This window comes from Brassica oleracea, chromosome C4 (genome assembly GCF_000695525.1).
Source record: "Brassica oleracea var. oleracea cultivar TO1000 chromosome C4, BOL, whole genome shotgun sequence".
NCBI lineage: Eukaryota > Viridiplantae > Streptophyta > Magnoliopsida > Brassicales > Brassicaceae > Brassica > Brassica oleracea.
The window spans coordinates 10,754,456-10,778,027 of NC_027751.1; the positions used below are offsets into that span (position 1 = coordinate 10,754,456).

The 23,572-nt window shown below is 38.5% G+C and overlaps 5 protein-coding genes across 9 annotated transcripts; 2 read left to right on the forward strand and 3 right to left on the reverse strand.

Moving 5' to 3' along the window:
- Window positions 1-271: 271 nt before the first annotated feature.
- Window positions 272-4,734, forward strand: LOC106339942 (homeobox-leucine zipper protein HDG2). The gene is made up of 12 exons (XM_013778807.1): window positions 272-367; window positions 844-1,092; window positions 1,212-1,329; window positions 1,616-1,804; window positions 2,064-2,468; window positions 2,556-2,657; window positions 2,867-3,067; window positions 3,156-3,342; window positions 3,442-3,710; window positions 3,782-3,871; window positions 4,003-4,352; window positions 4,448-4,734. Exons 1-11 carry the CDS (start codon window positions 342-344, stop codon window positions 4,348-4,350), a joined length of 2,184 nt encoding a protein of 727 aa, XP_013634261.1. The 5' UTR covers window positions 272-341; the 3' UTR covers window positions 4,351-4,352; window positions 4,448-4,734.
- A 465-nt stretch (window positions 4,735-5,199) lies between these two features.
- Window positions 5,200-9,293, reverse strand: LOC106341956 (glutamate receptor 3.5). 3 transcript variants are annotated; one of them, XM_013780715.1, is made up of 8 exons: window positions 8,363-9,293; window positions 6,865-8,216; window positions 6,690-6,785; window positions 6,508-6,586; window positions 6,368-6,400; window positions 6,269-6,336; window positions 5,887-6,180; window positions 5,200-5,810 (listed from the first exon to the last, which is right to left on the reverse strand). In XM_013780715.1, the coding sequence occupies exons 1-8, from the start codon at window positions 8,673-8,675 to the stop codon at window positions 5,358-5,360; spliced, it is 2,688 nt and encodes an 895-aa protein (XP_013636169.1). In that variant the 5' UTR covers window positions 8,676-9,293; the 3' UTR covers window positions 5,200-5,357. The 3 variants fall into 3 exon arrangements, with proteins under 3 accessions (XP_013636169.1, XP_013636167.1, XP_013636168.1); XM_013780713.1 differs by having other exon boundaries at window positions 5,887-6,296; window positions 6,369-6,400; window positions 6,508-6,785; XM_013780714.1 differs by having other exon boundaries at window positions 5,887-6,296; window positions 6,369-6,400; window positions 6,508-6,785; window positions 6,865-8,208; window positions 8,363-8,675.
- A 113-nt stretch (window positions 9,294-9,406) lies between these two features.
- LOC106341957 (glutamate receptor 3.7) lies at window positions 9,407-13,905 on the reverse strand. Of its 2 annotated transcripts, none has more exons than XM_013780716.1 (8): window positions 13,806-13,905; window positions 13,583-13,674; window positions 12,966-13,325; window positions 11,158-12,503; window positions 10,795-11,069; window positions 10,677-10,708; window positions 10,110-10,519; window positions 9,407-10,035 (listed from the first exon to the last, which is right to left on the reverse strand). In XM_013780716.1, the coding sequence occupies exons 3-8, from the start codon at window positions 13,225-13,227 to the stop codon at window positions 9,571-9,573; spliced, it is 2,790 nt and encodes a 929-aa protein (XP_013636170.1). In that variant the 5' UTR covers window positions 13,228-13,325; window positions 13,583-13,674; window positions 13,806-13,905; the 3' UTR covers window positions 9,407-9,570. The 2 variants fall into 2 exon arrangements, with proteins under 2 accessions (XP_013636170.1, XP_013636171.1); XM_013780717.1 differs by having other exon boundaries at window positions 9,571-10,035; window positions 11,179-12,503.
- A 2,230-nt stretch (window positions 13,906-16,135) lies between these two features.
- On the forward strand, window positions 16,136-19,840 carry LOC106336578 (NEDD8-activating enzyme E1 regulatory subunit). Of its 2 annotated transcripts, none has more exons than XM_013775436.1 (14): window positions 16,136-16,308; window positions 16,378-16,550; window positions 16,642-16,805; window positions 17,231-17,341; window positions 17,432-17,511; window positions 17,660-17,810; window positions 17,909-18,008; window positions 18,258-18,346; window positions 18,482-18,555; window positions 18,643-18,805; window positions 18,894-18,979; window positions 19,083-19,166; window positions 19,236-19,419; window positions 19,509-19,840. In XM_013775436.1, the coding sequence occupies exons 1-14, from the start codon at window positions 16,241-16,243 to the stop codon at window positions 19,590-19,592; spliced, it is 1,611 nt and encodes a 536-aa protein (XP_013630890.1). In that variant the 5' UTR covers window positions 16,136-16,240; the 3' UTR covers window positions 19,593-19,840. The 2 variants fall into 2 exon arrangements, with proteins under 2 accessions (XP_013630890.1, XP_013630891.1); XM_013775437.1 differs by having other exon boundaries at window positions 17,909-18,002.
- Window positions 19,841-19,897: 57 nt separating this feature from the next.
- LOC106338090 lies at window positions 19,898-22,649 on the reverse strand. The gene is made up of 9 exons (XM_013777147.1): window positions 22,340-22,649; window positions 22,025-22,269; window positions 21,403-21,513; window positions 21,285-21,329; window positions 21,044-21,202; window positions 20,871-20,940; window positions 20,613-20,783; window positions 20,179-20,530; window positions 19,898-20,074 (listed from the first exon to the last, which is right to left on the reverse strand). The coding sequence occupies exons 1-9, from the start codon at window positions 22,581-22,583 to the stop codon at window positions 20,011-20,013; spliced, it is 1,461 nt and encodes a 486-aa protein (XP_013632601.1). The 5' UTR covers window positions 22,584-22,649; the 3' UTR covers window positions 19,898-20,010.
- Between the last annotated feature and the right edge of the window lie 923 nt (window positions 22,650-23,572).

Here is a 23,572-nt window from a genome sequence, read left to right on the forward strand (position 1 = left end):
GCAACGGTAATATTTTTTTTTCAAAAAACATTATTTATAATGCATCATTCCTTTAGTTCCCTTATAAAAAATAAAATATATATTTCATATTCTTAATAAAAAAAATTCCATTTCAAATTTTTTCTTTTTATTCCACGTCACGAACATAGATAAATGAGTGACAAATGTAATTAGATGAGTGGAACGAACGAGATTTGCTAATCCACCAATAACTCAAATACTTATTTAGCCTCGATCTTCATTCCATTTTTTCATTCCAAACGGAGAAACCGACTAGAAACCCAAATAAACTTCAAAGTAAAACCTGTTCCTTTTTTTTCGTTTCTGCTTGGATTGATACAATGACCATCAGTCAGCTTCTTAGAAGGTTTTTTTATAATCTTAGTTCATTTTCTTTTACAAAAAAGAAATTGGGTAAATTAATTTGTTTCTGAGTCTATATGAAATTCAATATGTGTCGATTGTTTGTTGATATTCTGATTGTGATGTTATGCGTTGTTGGGTCTTTATTTTCAACTGGTGGGTCCTTTGATTACCTCAGTTTCATTTTCTATGTTGTCAGCTCACTGTTGTCGGTTTCTCTTTTATTTTCTAGATCTTCAAAAAAAAAAAAAAGAAATCAAAGAAAGGGAAAAGTAGTTGACTTTTTGTTGTAGTGAATTTAGTGGGTAGAGAGAGAGAGAGAGAGTGTGTGTGTATGCGTGTGTTGTCTAGATAGGAAAACAAGAAAAGAAAAAGCACAATCTTGTAAACCCTAATTTCTAGATATTATGTGTAAGAATGATCATATTACTTATTTGAATTCAATTTCTAGCAACTCACTTTAGTTTGTTAACTCTCAAGATCTCCAAGAATAGCAAATATGTCTCTGCCAAATTACATGGAACCAGTGGATGATGTGAACAACAACAACAATGGAGACACCGATAACAACGAAAACGAAAATAACAACAACGTGAATGGTGGTGCTAGTTTTGGGGATGAGGAATTCGACAGTGAGAATCAAGAAGATGGAAACACTCAAAATCCTCGTGCTGGTAAGAGAAAGCGATATCATCGTCACACTCAACAGCAAATCCAGGAGATGGAAAAGTAATTAGTTCTTTCTTAGCTTTCCATTTTATAATTGTATATATATATATATATTATATATCAGTAAAAATATATGGAATACTTTCACATCTTTAATTAATTGTTTATTTATTGAACAGTTTCTTCAAAGAGTGTCCTCATCCTGATGACAATCAGAGGAAAGAACTTAGCCGTCACCTGGGACTAGACCATCTTCAGATCAAATTCTGGTTCCAGAACAAACGCACCCAGAACAAGGTATAAACATAATACTTTATATATATATATTTATTTAACGTTTGTGACAAACATTAGCTGATTTTGATCATGGTATGTAACAACAACGTCTAAGCAATGTTGTATGAAACGCAATTATTAATATTCAATACTTCTTTTAGTAAATTCTTTAATCACGTCAGAACCAAAAACATCGCCGTCTTTGGTATTCATACACTCTCCAAAGAATCCAATAACCACCAAGTTGATTTTTCAATTCATTTACAACTTTCTTAAGATGTATTTTTTCTTTCTTTTTTTCTTGCAGAATCATCAGGAACGCCATGAGAACTTACAACTTCGTGAGGAGAACACTAGGCTTAGAGCTGATAACCACCACTTTCGAGAAGCTCTCGCTAATGCCTCATGTCCTAATTGTGGAGGTCGCACCGCAGTTGGCGAAATGTCTTTCGAGGAACATCATCTTCACCTCGAAAATGCTAAGTTAACCGAAGAGGTACGTACTATATGTGTGTACTAGAGGATGAATAAGTGAACAATGCACCTTTATAATGTTTTGTTTAATGTCAAACGTAAGACAAACACACGTATATGATTGGTCTCATAAGTTCATAACCATTTCAATAACACCTCATAACATTTTTTCAACCAACAACATTCATTATATGGATTTAAAAGGAAAGACACTACTATATTGCAGTTACTTCAAATATTACTTACTTGTTTTTTTTTGTGTTTCTCTTTTGGGTTTCAAGATCCGTCAATTATCTGAGGTGGCGAAGTATACAGGCAAAGCTGTAATGAGATATCCTGTTCTGCCTACTCCTAATCAAGCTCCACCTTTCGAGCCCCCGATGACAACTAATGGAAGTATTGGAAACCTCTCGTTGTCGAACATCGGATCAGTGAAAGAGGCCGATAGGCCATTGGTCATAGAGTTAGCAGTTGGAGCCATGTCGGAGCTTATAGCGTTGGCTCAAATGAATGAACCGCTGTGGAAGGGAGGCGTTCATGGCACGATATTAGATTTGAATGAATACACAAGAAATTTACAAAACGGACTCGGGCCTAAACCGGTCGGGTTTAGAACCGAGGCATCAAGAGAAAACGCGATTGTGTTCATGCACCATATGGACATTGTTCACAGGCTAATGGATGTGGTAAGTTAATTTAATCATTCTAATTATGATAAAAATTGTATAAGCCTTTTTGTAAGGTTTTGTAATTAATTAACGTGGTATTTGTAGAATGTATGGTCGACCATGTTTGCTGGAATGGTTGGTAGAGCAATGACTCATGACACCCTCTTGACTGGAGGCCAAGGAAACTTGGACGGAACTATCCATCTGGTAAATTTTCCACTTTGTTTTTCTATATAATATCTGCAAGATGAGTTTATAACAAAACAATAATAATATCATTTTGATATGAAACAAATATTATTAATATAAATAACTAATATTGTTCTAGGTTCTAAGCGATGAGTCACCGTTGCTTAGAGCCTAACTCCTTTTAACATTGAATATAACCAAGTTTGTTGTTGTTATTACTTCATTAGATGACTGCTGAATTCCAAGTTCTATCGCCGCTAGTCTCATCCCGTGAATGCTACTTCGTCCGCTACTGTAAGCAGCACGGTGAAGGTTTATGGGGGGTGGTCGATATATCCATCGACCATCTCATTCCAAACCTGGAACCTAAGTGTCGGCGAAGACCATCTGGATGTCTGATTCAAGACATGCCAAATAGACTCTCCAGGGTATAAACTAAAACTTTATGTTTAATAGTCTTCTTATGGTTTTGTGTAGGAATATTCTAGTTAGTTATATTTGTTTGTTTTGAAAAAGGTTACTTGGGTTGAGCATGTGGAGGTAGATGACAGAGGTGAACTTCATGCCATGTTTAAGAACTTGCTCAATTCTGGTCAAGCTTTAGGTGCTAACCGCTGGGTTTCTACATTGGACCGCCAGTGCGAGCGGTTAGCCATCATGATGGCTTCAAACATTCCATCCATAGAACCTGGTGGTCAAATAAGTATTTACTCTACTCCTTATGATCTCAAGCTACTCACATAATAAACCCTCTCTGTTGTTTTTTGCTTAACCATTTTGTGAGTTTTGTTGAATGGTGCAGCTGTAACGAACAATGCGAAGCAGAGCCTGCTGAAGTTAGTTGAGCGGATGTCAAGAGGTTTCTTTGATGGAGTGACAACTTCTACCGCAGATATATGGTGGAACTTGGCTGATTATACAGGAGATAGTGTGAGTGTGATGACTCGGAAGAGCTTGAATGATCCTGGAAGACCTGAAGGACTCATTCTCTGTGCAGCCCATTCGTTTTGGGTCCCGGTTCCTCCTATCACTGTCTTTGACTACCTCAGAGATGAGAAGAACCGAACCAATGTTCGTACTTTCTTTTAAGACACTAGATTTATCTTTGTTTTGCTTAACATGTTTTGAAATGTTTTGTGCAGTGGGATGTTCTCTTCCTTGGAGGGAATCCTCAGAAGCTGACACATATTTTTAATGGGAGAGACGATAGGAACTGTGTATCTTTACTCCGGGTATATATTACATAACTTTGTTGTTTTCTTTTTTACATCAAAAGGCTATTCTATTACATGAGTTTATGTTTATATTTGCATTCTTTTCGATTTTTAATATGCTACATGTGTTTTGTTTTTTTGGTTACTAGAGCCCAAACACTAGCCAAAGCGAGATGATGATGATTGAAGAGAGCTCTACTGAGCCAGCAGCTTCATTCCTGGTCTACGCGCCTGTTGATGTTCCATCAATGGAGAAAGTTCTCAATGGAGGTGACCCTAAGTGTGTGCCGTTACTTCCATCAGGTTTTGCTATACTACCAGATGGTACGGCTCAGCCTGGAAAAGCAGGAGGGTCACTCGTGAACGTTTCGTTTCAGATGCTAGTTGACTCATCTCCTTCGGGTATGCTGACTTTTAGCTCGGTTTCAACCATTGAGAGTCTGATTTTAGCAGCCGCGAATAAGATCAAAGCTTACTTTCCTCAGCAGACTGCTTGAACGGTACATCACTGAATCTATTTCAGCAAAGAAACTTATAACCATCTATATTCAATGAGTTGTTGTGCTAATGACTTTTGTTTTTTCTTTGTTTTACAGGAAATTAAGTGTAAGGGGATGCGGAGGAGCGAATCAGTGAATAAAGAGAGAGTGTGTTTTTATTTTATTTTCAAGAATTTGGAAAGCTTCAAAAGGGGAGGGAGTCAAGAACGAACCTGACAAGAAACAGTTCAGTTCTTGAATGGTTTTCTTAATGAGGTTCGGGTATTGACTTCCTTGTGAACTTTTGTTAAAAACTTTCCCTCATTTATGTTTTAAGTACTTTGTTTCATTCTGAATGTTGGAACTTTCTCAACTCATTTCTCTTTGTGTTTCATGCTGACAAAAAATATTGAGTACTCTCTTTTAAACTATTTGTGTTTCAAATTTGGTTTTTGTTTCTGGTAGCTTTCAATCTCTTTTGTGGTCTGGATATTCTATCTTTTTATTTTCTTTCGCTGTCTATCTTGGAAGTCTGCTTGTTTAGAAAGTTCAAAGCTTTTCTTTTGCAAGTCTTCTCTGTGTTTCAAGAGAAGTTGCAACGAACTTTTTTAGCTGTTGCCTTGGCTATGGTTTTGTACTAACCAAACGAATTGGTCCGAACCCAACCAGGCCAAAAGGGTCTAAGCTGCGAATCTTTCTAGGGTTGTGATTCGCCAAGAACCAAGGTAGGATGTTTGGTAAGGTGAGTTGTTAGTGTTGATTAATAGTAGTAACCTCATCATCAAGCACCTGGTAACATAGTAAACACTCAAATATATCTCTCATGGTGATTCAGTTCATTTGCTGATGGTTTTTCCATTTCATGTAGGAAGAATAAACAATTCCATTGTTTTCTTTGGGTTATGGTACCGTTACAAAATCTTATGAATAAATCTATTTACCTTTTGTAAGTAATGTTACATCCGTAGTCATTTAAAACCAACTCTGTAAACTCTTTTCATCATCTATATATCTAAACTATTCTCTTATGGAGTTTCACCTGAGCTTTGGCTAGCTTTGAGTTTCTTACTGCTCTTCAGCTTAAGCATCTCCTTGATCTCTGTTTCTCTCTTGTCCACAACTCTGATCAAATCCTTGAAACTCGCCGCCCTCAAACTTCTCCCTGAGCTAGAAGAACTCGCTTCTTCGCTCGCTCTTGCTTCATCACCCTCTTCTTCTGTTCTTAACCATTGGCATTGCCAGAAAACTTTCCAGCAGAAGAGGGTGAGTACAATGAACCAAACTATGCCACAGATTAAGAACAGCCCCCAGAAACTCTGTACAGAGATTTGATAGTTCTCTGTGTCTGCAATCTGCATTGAGCATTCGTGGCTGTAGGTAAGCCATTTCTTGCGGATATTCTCAAGTTTTCCTTCTTCAGACAGCTGCAGGATCGCTGTTGACATGTCCACAGCTAGAGGAGAGTCTCTCTGGAACGCCTGCAACAATCAAGATCCGGTGAGTAATGTTTTAACCGAGAAGAAGAATTGATTGAAACCGTTTCTTTTTCCATACAAATCCCCAGCCTGTCCGGGTGAACTCTGGTCCAACAGTACGGAACTTGCAGTTGCTGTTTGACAACAGAGCTTTGATGTAAGGAAGCTCGTCGACTATGGCTGCCACGCCACCAGCTCTGGGACCAAGTTGAAGAGCAGAGAGATACTCTTCTTCATCTTTCAGAGAAATGATTCTTGATGGAGCTATGTTAAGTTCATTAACCAGATATTTGTACGCAAATGCACCGTCTTGCACTCCGATGGGTTCGTTGCTTGCTATCAGACTGTCCATTCCTTCTATCCGAGATGTTAGCTGTTGAACGGTGAGGATCGAAGTGAGACTAGCTGTGTAGCTTGAGTTGATGATCAGAACCACAAACAACCATATGAGTAGCACAAACCTCCCCAGCGTACTCACCGTGTTCTCCCCTGAAGATCAAGAAAGAAAGAAGAATAAACAAGGGAGAAAGATTTGATGTTTTGTAGACTCCAAGTACATACTCTGAGAGAAGAACATCGTTGAGCAGCTAAACCTGCAACGTTGAAGACCATAAAGGAAGAGACAAAGCTTTAGTGCCTCTTAGTACATACTTTGTCTATCACATCTTATGCCAGGAAGGTCAAAGAATTGGGAACTAACCAGAAAACGGTGATGATTTGACGCCTAGGAGGTCCACGAAACTCTTCATTAAAGCGGTGTTCGAGAATCCAAATGATGGCTCCCACAAAGAGAAAGAAAGCTCCGGTCACAGCCCACATCTCTACAGTGAATGGTTTCAAGAATGACCAAGGACTAGACTTGGCCCCTTTCACTGGAGCTACCACCACAAGCCCTGATTCCATAAATGGCTGCGTGAAATCTACAAACTTGGTTCTGTTTGTAACGATTGTAACATCACCAACGGCTACATCAAAATTCTAGAGACATAAAACAAAAAGGAAAAAAAGTCAGTTTAGTATAAGTATCTTTGTATATGAAAGAAGGAGCAATGCTCACATTGGCAGCAACTTCACTTATGAGATTGTCATAAGAAGGATTTCTCCTCCCATCTCCATAAACTATATAAGTACGTGGGACGGGATATGGAAGCAATTGAATAGCAGCTTCAAAGATGTCAATACAGTAGCCTTTAACACCAAGCGAGTTATTATCCTTCGACACATAGTTTTTGTAGCTCACACGGTCAGGCACACCGATTTTGAGCGGCTCTCCGTTGTCAGGGAAAACCCAACCACGAGGTGGCTTTGTTACTTCCCCTTGCCATATGATCCCATTAAGACGTTGATGTTCTGCAGATGTGTTTGGAGGCTTAGAGTACAATGTCTCCGGAGGCTCCACTGAGAAGCCTGTATGATTCGACCAGTAGCCGACTCTTTGTGGACCTCTGCTGTTTATGTTTAGGATGTCGTATGCTGGATTTTTCCGGTTTTTCTCTGAATCAAACTCGATTTGTCCGGTCAGACCGGTATAATTCATGTCATGAATGACCTGCAGGAGTCTCTCCCCTTCGTTGAAAACGTTGAGTGCTGATAACTTAATGTTGCTATCGTTGGTTTTCCTCAGATTTGGATCATTGGAGAAAGTCACTGTATTGCCGTCGCTGAAGAAAACTTCAAGAGCACGAGCTACCAACCAAACGGTATCATAAGCATACATTGCATAAGAGTTGAAGCCATCAGCACCTCCTGAACTCTCTATGGATTTAAGGTTTTTCCATCTTCTTTTTAACCTTCTCTTGTTGTTACTTTCTGGTGTGTAATGGCGAAAAGCAACCACTCCTTGTAAGAGATCCATAGTTTTGGAGTCCACAGTTTCCACAGAATCCAAAGCTGTAAGAAGCCAATCAGTAGCGATCCAGACATAGCCACTGCCCATCATTCCAAGAGACTTGGCAGCAGAGAATATGTTTAAACCGGAATCAGGATTCACGTGAACAACAAAGATGCGAGACTCCATCAGATTAACAGAAGCCAATAAGTCGGTGATCGAGCTGTTATCTGCACCAGGTGTAAATGCAGCCTTGAAAGAGATCTTGGCACGTTTCTTGGCTAAAGCATCACCTAAAACAGATATCCCGTTCCTACCATACTCATCATCAACAAAGATCGCAACAACTTCTCTCCATCGGAAATAAGACACAAAATCCGCGATTGCGTTCATCTGGAAGTAGTCGCTCTGTGTTGTTCGGAGGAAATAAGGGAACTGTAGGGAAGAAAGCGTCGGGTCAGTTGCTGCAAATGACAAGAGAGGTACATGGAGCTCATTAGCTACATGGGAGATTATGTGACCAATTCCTGAAGATTGTGGACCAATGGCTGCAACCACCTTGTTCTCCATTACCTGCAAAGCTACACAATAAGAGAAACATATCACCAATCTCCTTCTCATATCCAAATACTACTAAACCCACAGCTTTGTTGGGGCATTTTGACAAGGAACTTTGAGGCATATCTAAGACGCTGTTCCTATTGGCTACAAATTATATGAAAAGTACCTCCCATAGTGCCAACAAATCCACTGCAGTTTGAGTCATGGAAGACAATATTGAGCTTGGTTCTCCTGAGAATACTCTGATCAGCATTAACGTCGTCAATGGCCGCCATAAACGCCGGTTTAGCTGCTCTTCCAATGAAAGAATCATAAGTAAAGAGAGCACCGACGTTGACAGAGCGTGGCCGAGAAGAAGAAGAAGAGTTTCTTGAAAAACTTTCTCTACCAGCACCTTCCGTTGGCAAAAACCACAAACCAGATACACATAGGAGCAAAAATCCCATGGAAACGGCTCTAATCATCACCAAAAGTTCCATCTTTTAAGTAGATTTTCGAACCCAAAGGAATGGTTTTTACGGGCTCATGAACATCAACCTCGAGAGAAAATATTAGTCAAACAAAAAGACAAAAGCGTCGTGAAATTTGGCTGAACATTGGATCGAACCAAGAAACAAAGACTTGGATTTGACATGTTTGTATCTTGGATTCGGTACCCAATAGATCAGTGCCCACATAAGAAACAAAACTGACAACATTACAGAGATGGTGGTTCAGAGAAAAGGATTAAATAAACATGAAACTATGAATTAATAATTCAGTTCATTGAGCAAAACTCCATGAATGATGGGAATAAATCAATAAAATAGCAAAGAGTTGGTTAGGGAACAAATTAGCATACCAAACAAAACAATAATAAGATAAAGCTCCAAGTTGGATAAAAGAAAAAAGTTCATGAGTTCATACTTCACAGAACGTGGCAATTATTATAGAATCTAATGGTTACATATACCTTCATACGCACATAAAGATGCAAGCTTTTCGTATAAAATTAAAAAAAAAAACATATATCCAGATGTGGAATGTTGACTTTTTGAAATTTTGGGAGTTCATTTTTAGTACCAACCCCTGTCAGATAAACCCACAAAGTCGAGAAGATAAACTACCTATAGATTTTTTCATGTGAGTATTTGAGATGATAAAACACTGTCTGTTTCTTAATGAACAACAAAGGTTCTACAAAGCTACTCAACTCGAAAATCTATATATATATAGCTATATAATCATGGTAATAATCATTGGCTCTTACCATTTTTTGTGTTGCTTAGTTACAATCATATCTAATGAACAAAGATTCAAATATTGATTGACTTACATCTTAGCTCATATCTAATTACAATACAATCTTCTTCCTATAAAGTGGAATTCACTTAATCAAATTTGTCGTACCTCAGAATCAGCTTGAACTTCCACAACATGGGATGGGTTGTTGCTAGAGTCATCACTCCTTCTGAACATTCTCTTGATAGCTTCTTCTTTCTCGTCCACAAACTCCACGAAACCAAACACCAATTCCCTTAACCGCATCGAAGGAGAAGAAGACCAAGACGCGAGCGGCAGCGAGCTTGTCCTCTCCATCCGTCTGTACCGCACGAACTGACGTATTATCCTGAGAACAAACACCAAAAAGGCAGAGACCGTGATTGCAATGCAGACAAGGTACAGCCCTTTAAAGCTCTTGAGATGGAGCTGGTTTGGCTCTGGGTTCCAGTTTGATTTCTCTGCGCAACTCGTATTGCATAACCATCTCTCCCGAATCTCTTGCAGTTTTCTCGTCTCGGCGAGTTTCAAGATCGCTGTTGACATGTCTATAGCCAGTGGAGAGTCTCTCTTAAACGCCTGTTAAATAGAAAGAACACTCTCAAATCTTTTTGTGATTGCTTTAAGCTCTTCTGATTAAGAAAAATACTTACAAATCCCCAACCACGGTGCATAAAGGGCTCTCCGACAATCTTGAAACCCGGCCGTTCCGCTAGAAACAGTTCAATGTAAGGGAGCTCGTCAACGATAGCAGCTACGCCTCCAAAAGAGGTTGGTCCTAGCTTTAGAGCCCTTTCATACTCCTCAGTCGATTCAAGTGGGACCAGCCTAGACCGAGCCATGCCAAGACTGTAGGTTAAGTACTCTAAAGTGAACGTCCCGGACTGGTAACCGACAGGCACCTCACTTGCCCGCAAGCTGTCAATGCCGGTAATGGCAGAGGGAAGCTGTTGAACTGTGAGGATTGACGTGAGATTCGCTGTGTAGCTCGCGGTTAGAACCATTAATAGAAAGAGCCATACAATCATCACTAGTCTGGCTAAATTGCTTATCGTATCTTCCTCTGTTGACAGAACAGGATAAAACAGCAAGATCGCAGTTATTAGTTGATAGAGAAAAAAACTAGAGTCAATTATGTATCCGAAAGATCCAGAAATGTAACTCTATCAAACTTTGCTCGATAGTACTAAAGAAAGATGGATGAGACTGGGGCTACTCACGATTTCTCTTGAAAAGAGTTGAGAAGCTGAACCTGCAAGGACAAACCAAAGTAGAAAGATCAGAGAAAACTCCAATAATGAACTATCAAGTTCAATGAATATTACGAGCTGAACTTACAAGATCATTGTGATGAGTTGTCTCCGGGGTGGCCCTCTGAAATCTTCATTGATCCGATGTTCAAGGATCCAGATGACTATGGCAATACAGAAGAATGAAGCTATAACAACGCACCATAACCCGACGGTGAAGGGTCTTAGAAAGATCCAAGTGGCATTGTCGTCGTTAGCCGGAATCACCACCACAAGGCCTGTGGACGCATATGGCTGCGAGAAATCTACTAATTTGGACCGGGTTGGGACTATTGCAATATCCCCAACAGCTGCATCATATACCTGAAAAGCAGAAGAATAAAAACCATTATCTCAGTAAACGTTTCATAATGTTTAGTGATCTCTGAGGTTTTTCCAATCAGTTTTGTACACTTTTTATGTGGATACTTACACCATCTGCGACCATTTGAATCATCTGGTTGTAGTTAGGACTTGAACGGCCATCCCCGAATGACTCGAATACGTAAGGAACACTGTAGGGGACGAACTTCAATGCCTCAGTGAAGATGTCGATGCATAATCCTTTGATACGATGGCTACTGTTATTTTCCTCGGTCACAAACTCGACAAAGCTCACTCTTTTTGGGATAACAATCTTCAATGGATTGGCAACATCTGCAATGACCCAACCACGCGGCTTTTCACGCCCACCACCAGGCCAGGTTATGTTTCCAAGTTTTTCTTCAAAAGCAAAACCAGACTTCTTCCGTGTATGTCTAGTTTCTGGGGCTACGACCGAAAAGCCTCCATATTTCGACCAGAAACCCACAGTATGAACACCTGCTCTGTCTACATTGATGATTTCGTAGTCACAGCCAATGACATTTCGACCAGAACCAAACTGAACTTGGCCGGCTATGCCAGTGAAGTTCACCTGCAGAAGCTTCTCAAGTAGCAGCTTCCCGCTGTTGAAAATTTTGACTCTCTCCAGGTGCAGTTTAGCTCCTTGTGCTTGAATTAACTTCTCGGAGTAAGAGAATGTTATATTGACTCCCTCATTCAGCATTTTCTCGATGCCGTATGCAATCATCCACACTGTATCATAGGCATGGAACGCGTAGGCATTCATTGATTTATTGCTCTTCATTTTATGTGTGAACTGGTGCATCTTTACCAATTCTGGGATGTGTTGACGAAGCCCCACTACTCCTTCAAGACGTTTTAAAGTACTACTGTCACTCACAGAAGAATCTAAGGTAACTGCGAGCCAGTCTGTGGCGAGCCACACATATTCATTGGTCATCATCTGCAGCTTTTGCGCTATACTAAATATTCTGAGCGAAGGGTCGGGACCAAAATGGAGAATGTAGACTCGAGGACCGAGGGACTTGGATTTGTTCAACGCATTAGCAATTGATTTGTCATCAGAATGCACTGAGAGCGGCACTTTATAGGAAATTCTGGATCTTTTCTTGTAGAGCTCATCATCTAGTGCAGAAACTCCATTTCTTCCGAGCTCGTCATCTGAGTAAACTGATATCACCTCTTTCCATCCATGAAAACTGATAAGATCCACAAGGGCAGACATTTGGTGGGCATCATTAGGTGTAGTCCGGAGAAAGAAGGGAAATTGGAGGGCAGAGAGAGTTGGATCGGTTGCTGCAAATGAGATGAGAGGAAACTGGAGTCCCTTGGCAATATCTGACAGTGTATGAGCGACGGAGGATGAAAGTGGACCGATCACAGCCACCACTTCTTTCTCAAGCACTTCAAAAGCTGCAAACAACAACCACTCGAACTTAGAGCAGGCCAAAGTTATGCTTCCAGTTCCATGCATGACACACATGTTCTAGTAAGGAACAGTCTGTGTTGCGTCTGAGGTTTACTATGTTCTATGTATTATTAGCATTTGAAGCACAAATTATGTACCGACAAGAACAGATTCAAAACATGATTGTAATATTCCTTGTGTGAGATTATCAAAAGGTCACTTTAATGGTGCTCTTCTTTCACTAACTCTATTTGGTCCAGATGTTAGCTCCTACTGTGCATGTAGAAACTTGTGCGAATCGCCTTTGAGACAATAAAACGAGGACTAATCTACTTCAGACCAAAACTCTACACCACGCAAAGCCAAAAAGACGGTTTCTCCTAGATCGGAAAGATTCTAATGGGACCATTGATGAGGGTCACAAGTGTGTGAACACACAAAAAAGGCTAGAAGAAGAGTCATGGTACCTCCAAAGGACCCATGAAAGACATTGCAGGAAGAGTCCTTCATGAGTAACCTCAGCTCCGTATCTTTGAGGACACTTGTGTCAGCGTTCACATCGGAGACAGCTGCCTCGAGAGCTACTTTTGCAGCTCTTCCGATAACCGAATCAAAAGTAAAAACAGCACCAATGTTCACCACTTGAGGTCTTTGGCAACCCATTGGAACCACCAGAATGGCCACAATCAGTGCCGTTATAGCAACAGATGAATCAATGCCGAATCCCATGGAGGCAATGCAAACAAACCAAGGAACAGTTCAGCTAGTTTTGTGTAAAAACTATAACCATCTCTACTGATTCAATGAATAGGGACCAATCCACCAACCTAGTCAAAAAAAAAACAGAGAGAGAGAGAGATAAAATAATCAAAGTAAGGTTCCCAATATTAACCTATAGAATAACTTTTATTACTGAGAAGGAGAAAACTTAATCAAGATCTCAGCAATCAAATGATCGAATCAAGATGAGAAATTAACTAAGAAAAAACCTGGAAGAAGAGTGTTTACCAATTAATCAATCAAAGAAAAGAAGCAAAGTGAAACAGAGACAGTAAAGAGTAAGAATAAAAGACAAAGCTTTTACCCGACAAGAATCATTTCAGCAGTGAGGATTTATCTTCTCTAGCAAACTTGAGATTCTCTGTGGAATATATGCAAACACTTGGCAGGCATAATCTGGAAAAAGTGGAAATTTTACGACAAAGCAACGAATTACTTAACAGGAAATGTTTAAAAAACCCATAATTGGACAAGAGCCAGATTCCTAAAGAGAGAAAATAAAACAAAAACTTGAGACCGAATCACACCCAGAAAGTCATCTTCTTCTGCTTGTCGTAACAGATCGAATAGAAGAAAAAACGTGTGACTGGAGAGCTTCTTCTTTTAGTTAGAGACTAGGCCTGGACATATTAGCCCGATCCGAAGACCCGACCCGAAACTGACCCGATCAAATTACCATATCAGGTCTTGTTGTAAAGGATCCGCGGGTCTTGGACCCGCCCCGACCAAAACCCGAAACCCGATGGGTATCCGAATTAATAATGTAAATTAAATCAAATGCATCAAGAGAGAATCAAAGACGGGTTATTTGTCTAGAGAACATGGGGTTCAACCACTAGGAGACAACAAATTGTTGTTGTATCTCGCATAGTTTAATATATATACACATTTTAATATAATAAAAACACAAGTTTTGAATACTTTAGGATATATAAATAATTTCAAATATCTTTTTTGTATTTTTAGGTCTTTTTTAAATCGAACCCGAACCGAACCCGACTCGAAACCGAACCGAATCCAAACCGATAAATTCTAGTTACCCGAATGGGTTTAACTATCTAAGATCCGACCCGACCCGGATCCGACACGATCCGAACCGACCCGGAACCGAAAATTTGAAATTACCCTATCGGGTCCTAAACTCTTCGACCCGAAAGACCAGGACCCGAAAGGATCCGATCCGAATCCAAGCCGACGACCCGAATGCCCAGACCTATTAGAGACTCCGTGAAGTAATATCCATAGTGTACTGTCAACGCAGCCGTTCGTAAGTCGCGGGCCCCATTTCCGTAGGCCCACATAACGGCCCAATTATTAAGCTTTGATTAAGATTATTACTCTCATAGTAGATAAAATATAATTGACATGTGTTAATCATTTTCTCTTTCAGTATTTTCCTTGAGCTAATTTACCAATATTATCAACTCAAGTTTAATATATCCCTCCATATTTTTTTTTGTGCTATTTTTTTCTAATTACGCATATAGGGGATGATTGGTTGTGGTTGTAGTTACTCAGGACAGTTAAAATTTAGTCTAGAGTTATATATGTCAACCAATCGAGCTTTTTTTTCATTAAAAACTCACTGCAAAAAAATCTCTGCAAAATCAAAATATGGTTATAGAAAGCTTTATTTCCAGAGCAAAAAATGAGTGCTTTAGAAAACTACAACAATGAAAGCTACAGATTAAATTTTACAACAAAATATAAAACTACATCCCTTATCAATCATCCACAAGATGTCACTTGGCATGGCAAAAAAATGCAGTGGAAATCCCATAAAAAAATTTGAATTAAAAAATATCCAAGTAAAATCAATTATTGTTACAACTAATGAGATTTTATCACTCCACTAATATTTAATTTTGTGATGTGTATTATTTTACTAGATGCCAAGTTTCACAAACTGTTTACAATTAATATAAATATAAAGTATATTTTATTTATTTTTGAATCTATGTTAGTAGAATTTTTTATGATGTGTTTTCATGTAAATTGGACACATGATGGTTTTGCAATTAGTGAAACATCTTAATCTAGCAAATGTAAAACTATAATTTTATATCAATTATTTTTAGTTTATATATTATACATATATTTATAAATTATATACAGTAGAACCTCTATAAATTAATAATGCTGAGACTTTGAAATTTTATTAATTTACAAAAGTTTCCTTATTTTTATTTTTTATTTTAAGATATATTTAATCTAAGATAAGAAAAATATTTGATTTTAGTGTATATACATTAATTGTTTTTTTTTTTAAATTTGACATTTCTATTAATTTTATTATGTTATTTGGTGTATATAATATATATTGTCTAGGACTTAAATGTGGTTTTAAATATAATATTACTAAATTTCATCAAAAATATATTAAATGTTAAAAAAATATAAAGATAATACCAATGTGAATATAAAATAATAATATAATAATATGTTCTTACTTATATAAAATATGTATACATATAAATTATTAATTTATACTTTTAATAGGACCATATATTTATATAGATTTTTTAAAAAATTATTATCTTATTATTTTATCGATTTGTGTCAAATTTTAAAGCGGACCAAGTTGGGACCAGCGAAATTTATTAATTTATAGAAATTATTAATTAATCGAGTATTAATTTAGAGAGGTTCTACTGTATATTATTTTGCGAATAATTAAGTATGTGTAACTATAATTAATTAATTCCTCTTTTGGGGGAAATATTATTATTTTAAATAGGTGTAACCATTTTAATTATATTTTAATAAATTCCTCTAAAATATTTTTTTGGGGTCAACTTTTCTCTAAATATTGTTAGATTACGGAATTAAGAAAAGAAAAGAGGCAACTTGGCAAAAGATTCTCATAAAGCCTCAAAACCTGTTTCTTTCTCCCTCTACACCTCTTTAGCCTCTTCGAGTCTCTCTCTCTGTAGCTGAGAAGCGAACCACTGAAGAACCCTTCATGGAAAGGGACGAGCAAGAACCAACAATGTCTGAGCCCACGAAAACCAAGTACGATCGCCAACTCAGGTAACCCCTCAAACCCTCGACTTCAACGTCCGATCGCTCCAAGTCTTCATCTTTCGCCCCTAATCGCAGGATCTGGGGAGAAGTAGGTCAAGCGGCTCTTGAAAACGCGAGCATCTGTTTGCTTAATTGTGGACCTACTGGCTCAGAAGCCCTCAAGAATCTCGTTCTTGGTGGAATCGGAAGCATCACCGTCGTCGACGGATCCAGAGTTGAAATTGGAGACCTTGGCAACAACTTCATGGGTATTTACTCTATTCTCTTCCTTGCAACGCAATGTGTGTATTCTTCTTTCGTGCGTTGAGAACTTACTTTGGCGTATTTGATGATTGAAAGTGGATAAGAAGAGTGTTGGTGAGTCAAAAGCCAAGACTGTCTGTGCCTTTCTTCAGGAGCTTAACGATGCTGTGAGGGCTCACTTTGTTGAGGAGAATCCGGATTCTTTGATTCTCACAGACCCGTCTTTCTTCTCTCAGTTCACTCTCGTTATTGCCACTCAGGTAACGAATGAAAAGATGTGTTCTTTCTCCTTAAGCATGTTTAATCTTCTCTTACAAGAAAGTGGGTGCAATTTGGACTGCAAAGTTTTAGTTTTTATGGTCCTTTGGGGTCTTTCAGCTTGAGAGTTTGATAATGGTTTGTTTTCTTTCAGCATGTTTGACCTCTCTTACAAGAAAGTTAGACTGCAAAGTTTTAGTTTTTGATGGACCATCGTTAGGATAAACCCTTTGGGATCTCTCAGCTTGAGAGTTTATATTCTAAATCAGAGAGCGCACTGATGTATACTTCCTGTCTTTGCACTGGCCATCTATGATAAGTCACAGATCTTATCTTTAGGATTAGTATGCATGATAGTTTCTACGTCGAGATTTTGTTTTTAGATTGAAACAGCTTTCCTTATTAGTTGGCCATGTGTTGATTGTAGCTAGTGGAAGACTCAATGGTGAAACTAGATAGAATCTGCCGAGAAGCAAATGTCATGCTGGTTTTTGCTCGCTCCTATGGCCTTACTGGCCTTGTTCGTATCAGTGTAAAGGTAAGCTTATGTGCCTTGTTCGTATCAGTGTTGACTGTTGAGCATTTTTCATGGTTAGTCTGCTAAGTCATATCTTTACTCGCATATCAGGAGCACACCATCATCGATTCGAAGCCTGATCATTTTCTTGATGATCTCCGCTTGAATAATCCCTGGCCTGAACTCAAGAGGTACACTGCTTCAGTCTACTCGGTCATTTTGTTGTTTTAGCATCCTTTTACCTTGTGAAGTGATTTGTACGTGATATGGAGTTTCGTTTTACTCAAATTGTGAATTGATGACGATGATATGGAAACTTAATGATTCAATGACCGGCAGGTTTGTGGAGACCATTGATCTAAAGACACCAGATCCCATCGCTCATAAGCACATTCCTTACGTGGTCATTCTTGTCAAGATGGCTGATGAATGGGCTAAAACTCATAGCAGCCACCTTCCCTCGACCAGGGAAGAGAAAAGGGAGTTTAAGGTATCCGTACTTCCTGTAACTAAGCAAACATTTAGCAAAGATTTACTCGTCTTGTGAGTCCCTGTTCTAATCTATTCCTTTTTCCTTTTAAATCTTAGGATTTAGTTAAGTCCAAGATGGTATCGATGGATGAAGATAACTACAAAGAAGCTGTTGAAGCCACTTTCAAAGTTTTTGCTCCTCGAGGAATCAGTGAGTGTATACATCTTCCTTGCCATTAGATCTGCCGTTTCTATACAATATATGCTGGATATAATGGAACTGGTAGGACTTTCAACTATCTTCATGACTATGATTAATTGCTAATCGTTCCATATGCCTCTTGATGCATATGCATAATATAGCATTTAGCATTACAGTTTAGTAGTTACCAGAAAAAGGTTTCCGAGTCTCATTTCTATATTTCTCATATCGAACCAACCCTGGTTTTTTTTTTTAATAATCCAGGCAAAGAGATCCAAGAAATTATTGATGATCGTTATGCTGAAGTTGGCTCAAACTCCTCAGCTTTTTGGGTAATGGTAGCAGCTCTCAAGGTTAGTAACTGGAAAATAGTTGAGAGCGTGTGTTGGGATTTTAGTTTATTAGATTAATTCTTTGAAATAGGTTGGTTTCTTTTGCTTCTCATGGATATGAATACTTACGCTATTGCTTGTATGCGTCACCTGCAGGAGTTCATTTCAAATGAAGGTGACGGGGAGGCACCACTTGAAGGTTCCATGCCCGATATGACATCTTCCACAGAGTTAGTTCTCCTGTTCTTTCGTTTCAGAGGAGGGATGATATTGATCCCTTTATCAGTTTAATATATAACTGCATTTATCTTTTGCAGGCACTACATCAATTTGCAGAAAATCTACCATACAAAAGCTGAAGATGATTGTCTATCCATTGAGCAAAGAGTGAAAGACATTCTAGCTAAAGTTGGTCGAGATCCAAGTAGTATCTCAAAACAAACTATCAAGAGCTTTTGCAAGAATGCAAGAAAACTGAAGGTGAGAATGCTGGAACTTCTTGTACTGTTGGTGTATGATTAGAACCGATGCATATAGAGTAAAAAGCATTGGGATATGAAACTTGTAGGTATGCAGATATCGTATGATAGAGGATGAGTTCAGCAATCCTTCTGTAACGGAACTACAAAAGTGTTTGGCTAGTCAGGATTACAGGTGCGAATGTCTTTGTCCAAATTGATCTTTTCCATAGTACTAGAGGAGTATGTTGTTGTTAGCTTTGGAGGCTCTTACCACTTGTTCTGTTTACCTCTCGCAGTAGCGCAATTGGATTTTATATTCTTCTTAGAGCTGTTGATAGATTTGCTGCGACCTATAACAAGTTTCCTGGACAGTTTGATGGGTAAGAGTTGTTATTTTATCCTGAGCAATTTGGCGTTGTCATTCTATTATTGACATATCGATTTTGCAGTGGAGATATAGAAGAGGACGCATCTCGGTTAAGAACTATTGCCCCGAGTGTTATTAACGAAATGGGTTGTGACGGCTATGAACTTCCGGAAGAACTTTGCAATGAGATGTGCAGATTTGGCGCTGCAGAGCTTCATGTGGTCGCTGCTTTCATCGGAGGAATCGCATCTCAAGAAGTAATCAAGGTTCGACTTATATCCCTGCCTCGCAAGATGGGTGATTTTGAAGCTAGACACGTCTTACCTTTTTATGTTTTTTTCCAAATGTTTTGCAGCTCATCACGAAGCAGTTTGTACCAATGCTGGGAACTTTCGTTTTCAACGGCATTGATCACAATTCTCAGTCATTGACATTATAGAAGATTCTTATTAGAGACTACTGGTGGCTACTGACAACTCCAACTTCACTTTTATCCTCGACTCGAGTTGTGAAATGGTACTTTAAATACAGTTTGGAGTTTTCATTTCTGCCATTGCACCAGACTGATTAGATCTCATTTCTCCATATAACAATTTGGAATTCCTGATGAAATGTATGTTTTGATTCTTGAGCCGCGGTTTCAAAACCGAAGAGCTCGTGTTACATATTAGCCTTATTTCTTACTGATTGGTAACGCTAAATCATATGCTATCGTCTCCAAAGTAAGGTCAAAAGACCAGATTGTTAACTTAAACAAAGTGCAGAGGTCTACAAAAGAATACAGTCTTGTGGTTGATAACAAAATTGGCAAAAGAACAGAGACGTAACCGAAACAGACAAAGCTACAAGGTTTTGGGTTACTCGGCTGAGTGTCTCTTTGAGGGATTATAAACGCTGAATTCGCCAAAGTCTCTCCGGCCACTGGCAACAAAACAATCAAACCTTTGTAAAGAACCAAGGTCCAAACAATATTTGCTTTTGACACCAAAGTTGTCTGTCTTTGGTTTCAAGTATTGCTGCTTTACCTGTGACTAACATTCCAACCACCAGGCAAATGGCGAGGATAAACAGTATCAACAAACACTTGTCTCCATCTTTGGCAGAAATCCCGAACACCATCCTCTCCATGTTCCCTTAAGAGATACTCCACAACCTGTTTCCCGTGCGGTCCATGTCCTAGCAAGGAGAGTTTCGAGTTCTCTTGGTGCGGCATATTTCCATTACACTGAGTATCATTTAGCTCTTGAGCTCCATCTCCTCCACTATCATCTGTAACAACTATCCTACTTTCTTCATTCATATCTTTCTCAGAATCTCCAGGAGCTTCCTCACCACGTTCTTCAACTGAAGAAGATACAAAACTGTTTGCATCAGTATCTGTGGGCAATACAATAATAGATCATTATTCATTAGCCTTTATCAAACAAAAACATGACAACATTATATATCATATGATTACCATTGCTACTGTTTTCTTTTTTGTCCATATGAGCAACCTCTGCAGAATATTTGAAATGGACACCTTTCTTTCTTTCCAGTTTTCGTCTCTCGTGAGGACTCAACCCAATGAGTAAAGCTCTCTCCAAATCTTCTTCAGATATGTCCCGTCCCCATAATACATCTTTACAGTCTACATATCAGAATATTTTGTTTATATCAACTGCTTGAAATGATATGAATGATATGATCCATTTCATTACCTGCAACAACTCCTCACGGCGACTAGATGGCATTCTATTCCCATGTCGCAAGTGAGTAGTTGAAGACAGAAACTGGACATGTTCCATCTGTGCCCAAACATTTATCAAGAACAAGTGGTAAAAGAGCATCCAGCTTAGCTAACTTGTTGTCCCGAGTCATTTGATAGATATCATCCAAATGACTACAAACAACAGAAGATGGAGATTGAATAGACGAAGACTCTATAGCCAAATCAGCTTGAGCTATCGAATGATATACTTCCTCAGCTGTTGTTGATTTCTGACAGGCAAGAGCAATTATAGCTTGGTCTGACAGAACATAGCGAGTGCTTTCATCATGAATCCTTGCCTGAAAAAAGAGATATGTTGATTGGCATTACAATAAGGGAAACTGTCTTGCAGCTACAACATCCACTAAGACTTTAGTTTACCATTAAGTCTCTCCATGCACAAAGTTCCCTTACAAGCTCCTGAAACTGAAAGGCGAACATCATCAACCCCATGCTTTGATATCTAATACACATAATGAAGTGAGAGTGAAGTATGTACCTTTGCATCCAAGGAGATGGAAGAGTTATCTCCATAGCCGTTTAAATGACGATAAATTAATGAGGAAGCAGCAGCACTCCCAGGAAAATCTTCGGTTTCTTTCGTGTACAACTGTAAACAGATTATGTTTGATCGTCTACTAGCCTCCAGAAGAAAATGGATTTTATCATCCGGGCTAGATGAACCTTCTGATACATTAATATTTTAGAATATGGTTCTTTAAAATCATGTTCTTCTTGAATTATAGTTGACATGATCTCCCGGTTAGCCTTACTCTTACAGCATATACAAAAAAAAATGGTGATCTATAGTATTAGATGCCTACCAATGCCTCGCTGTGTGAGCTCAGCAGTCAACTTATCAGCAATATAGAGTAGATAGTGTGCATCTGTTCTGGCGTATTGCACCATCTCTTCGGACAGTGGACGCTGTCTCCAATCTTCACGCTTCATAAGTTTAGCAAATATGAGGACTGGAGAAAACAGGACGGAGTATACTCATTGCATCATGTAACGCAATCGTATCCACCAAAAAATCCTCCTCGTGTAGAAATCTGCAAAAGAAATATATCAAATTAACAAACCTAACATTAAACTTTTTTAAAACGATCTTTAGCACTTACCTGAATCAAAGCAGTGAAACCAAGAAACGATCGCAAACTATGTTGCTCAGTATCAACTCCAAAGACTTTTTCTTTAGCCAATGTCTCTGCAAACTTCTTCAATTCAGACTCCGTCTCAACCCACAAATAAGAATCACTAATCTCCAGTGAACACTCTCCTCTCAGAAACTCAACTTCATCAAGACAAGGATTCTCTAACAAGACATTTATCTCACTTTCATACGGATGAGAGTTGTTAGGTTTCTCTGCATTGGTTTCGAATACAAACATTAGAAATCAAAAACACACATAACCACATTCAATAATCAAATCTACCTAATGAGGAAGAAGACACGTCGTCAAGCTTCTTCATGTGTTTGAAACCAGAGTAAGAGTTATCCGCAAGAACACGTTTGAAGCCGAACTGTGGTTTGGTCTCTGAATGGAGATAACACGAGCTCGGAGAAGATGTCTGCTTCCTACCGTGGCGGCGCCGCCGATAATCCGCCACGAGCAGAACTGTCGCCGCCACAAGAGAGGCTACGGTAATTACGATTCTGACTTTTTCTTTGACCTCCATGAATGTATCTTCGAATCTCAAACTGTTCGTTACTGTTTGTTTTGAGCAAACACTTGCGGCAGTTCGGTCTTAATTTTTTTTTTTTTTTTTTTTTTTCAACATTCGGTCTTAATTCTTAAAACCTTTTTTCACTTTCAATCTCTCATTGTTGAGATCTTGACACGTGTTCAAGTCTTAGGCCCGTGCAGATTACGTGTCTTGGGTTATAAACTAAACGGCCCATTAAAACTGAAGCCACATGTGTTTGGTTGGCCCGAAAATCTCCAAAAGTCTTACAACTTTATGAATTCAAAACACTTGTATCCCTATGTATTTTATTAGCAGACAGATGCAAGATATGGTGTGAAAGCCTCCTGGTCCGGTGATCTGATAGTTCACTAATGTTTCTACAGTACGAAGTATGGTTCCAAATCGGAAAAGACAAATTATTGTAAATTAATGGAAAAAATATTTATACGATATCTTCAAATGTAAAAAAAATGTTATGTGGAATTTTATAAGGTGGTTCGTTGCTTAGACGTGAATTTTCGTAAATTTGTAAAATTGTCTTATCGTTTATTTAATATTTTTTATAGTTTGTAAGAACATAATTAATCAATGTTAAAAAAATATGAGAGTGAGATTAATTGATCCTTGAGCCTTGACTTATATCACCACAAGAAGTCCATACATTTTGAAGTTTAGTGCTAAGCTCTCTTTAGTCTTTACACAAATGAAATGGACATCTCATGGAACACCATTAGTAACTAAAAGTAATATCCGATCCAGATGGGTACAAAATAAATAAATAAATGTATGCGAATGCCAAATGTCTATATCAACATGTTGACGCAGATATGGAAATATGTTAGATACGACAAATCCAGCATTAATAAATACAGTTGAAGGAATTCGGGGCCATTGGCACTGAGAGGTGAGTGTTTATGGTTAGTTTATGGGCCTTCACTTATTATTTATTTATATCAATGGACTCCATACCTGTTAGGTTT

What these genes read in the sequence shown, in the direction of transcription:
- LOC106338090 (XM_013777147.1), bottom strand. Translation starts at nt 22,583, where the DNA reads ATGGAGGTCAAAGAAAAAGTCAGAATCGTAATTACCGTAGCCTCTCTT. An exon ending in CGTGTCTTCTTCCTCATTAG is followed by an intron (nt 22,270 to 22,339) that starts GTAGATTTGATT and finishes AAACCAATGCAG; the next exon opens with AGAAACCTAACAACTCTCAT. An exon ending in GTTTCACTGCTTTGATTCAG is followed by an intron (nt 21,514 to 22,024) that starts GTAAGTGCTAAA and finishes ATCTGTTTACAG; the next exon opens with TTGTACACGAAAGAAACCGA.
- LOC106339942 (XM_013778807.1), top strand. Translation starts at nt 342, where the DNA reads ATGACCATCAGTCAGCTTCTTAGAAG. An exon ending in TGGACGGAACTATCCATCTG is followed by an intron (nt 2,658 to 2,866) that starts GTAAATTTTCCA and finishes TTACTTCATTAG; the next exon opens with ATGACTGCTGAATTCCAAGT. An exon ending in TGCCAAATAGACTCTCCAGG is followed by an intron (nt 3,068 to 3,155) that starts GTATAAACTAAA and finishes GTTTTGAAAAAG; the next exon opens with GTTACTTGGGTTGAGCATGT.
- LOC106341957 (XM_013780716.1), bottom strand. Translation starts at nt 13,227, where the DNA reads ATGGGATTCGGCATTGATTCATCTGTTGCTATAACGGCACTGATTGTG. An exon ending in CAACTCATCACAATGATCTT is followed by an intron (nt 10,709 to 10,794) that starts GTAAGTTCAGCT and finishes TTGTCCTTGCAG; the next exon opens with GTTCAGCTTCTCAACTCTTT. An exon ending in AACTCTTTTCAAGAGAAATC is followed by an intron (nt 10,520 to 10,676) that starts GTGAGTAGCCCC and finishes TTCTGTCAACAG; the next exon opens with AGGAAGATACGATAAGCAAT.
- LOC106336578 (XM_013775436.1), top strand. Translation starts at nt 16,241, where the DNA reads ATGGAAAGGGACGAGCAAGAACCAACAATGTCTGAGCCCACGAAAACC. An exon ending in TAATGGTAGCAGCTCTCAAG is followed by an intron (nt 18,347 to 18,481) that starts GTTAGTAACTGG and finishes CGTCACCTGCAG; the next exon opens with GAGTTCATTTCAAATGAAGG. An exon ending in GATATGACATCTTCCACAGA is followed by an intron (nt 18,556 to 18,642) that starts GTTAGTTCTCCT and finishes TATCTTTTGCAG; the next exon opens with GCACTACATCAATTTGCAGA.
- LOC106341956 (XM_013780713.1), bottom strand. Translation starts at nt 8,675, where the DNA reads ATGGAACTTTTGGTGATGATTAGAGCCGTTTCCATGGGATTTTTGCTC. An exon ending in TAAGTGAAGTTGCTGCCAAT is followed by an intron (nt 6,786 to 6,864) that starts GTGAGCATTGCT and finishes TTATGTCTCTAG; the next exon opens with AATTTTGATGTAGCCGTTGG. An exon ending in CAAATCATCACCGTTTTCTG is followed by an intron (nt 6,401 to 6,507) that starts GTTAGTTCCCAA and finishes TCAACGTTGCAG; the next exon opens with GTTTAGCTGCTCAACGATGT.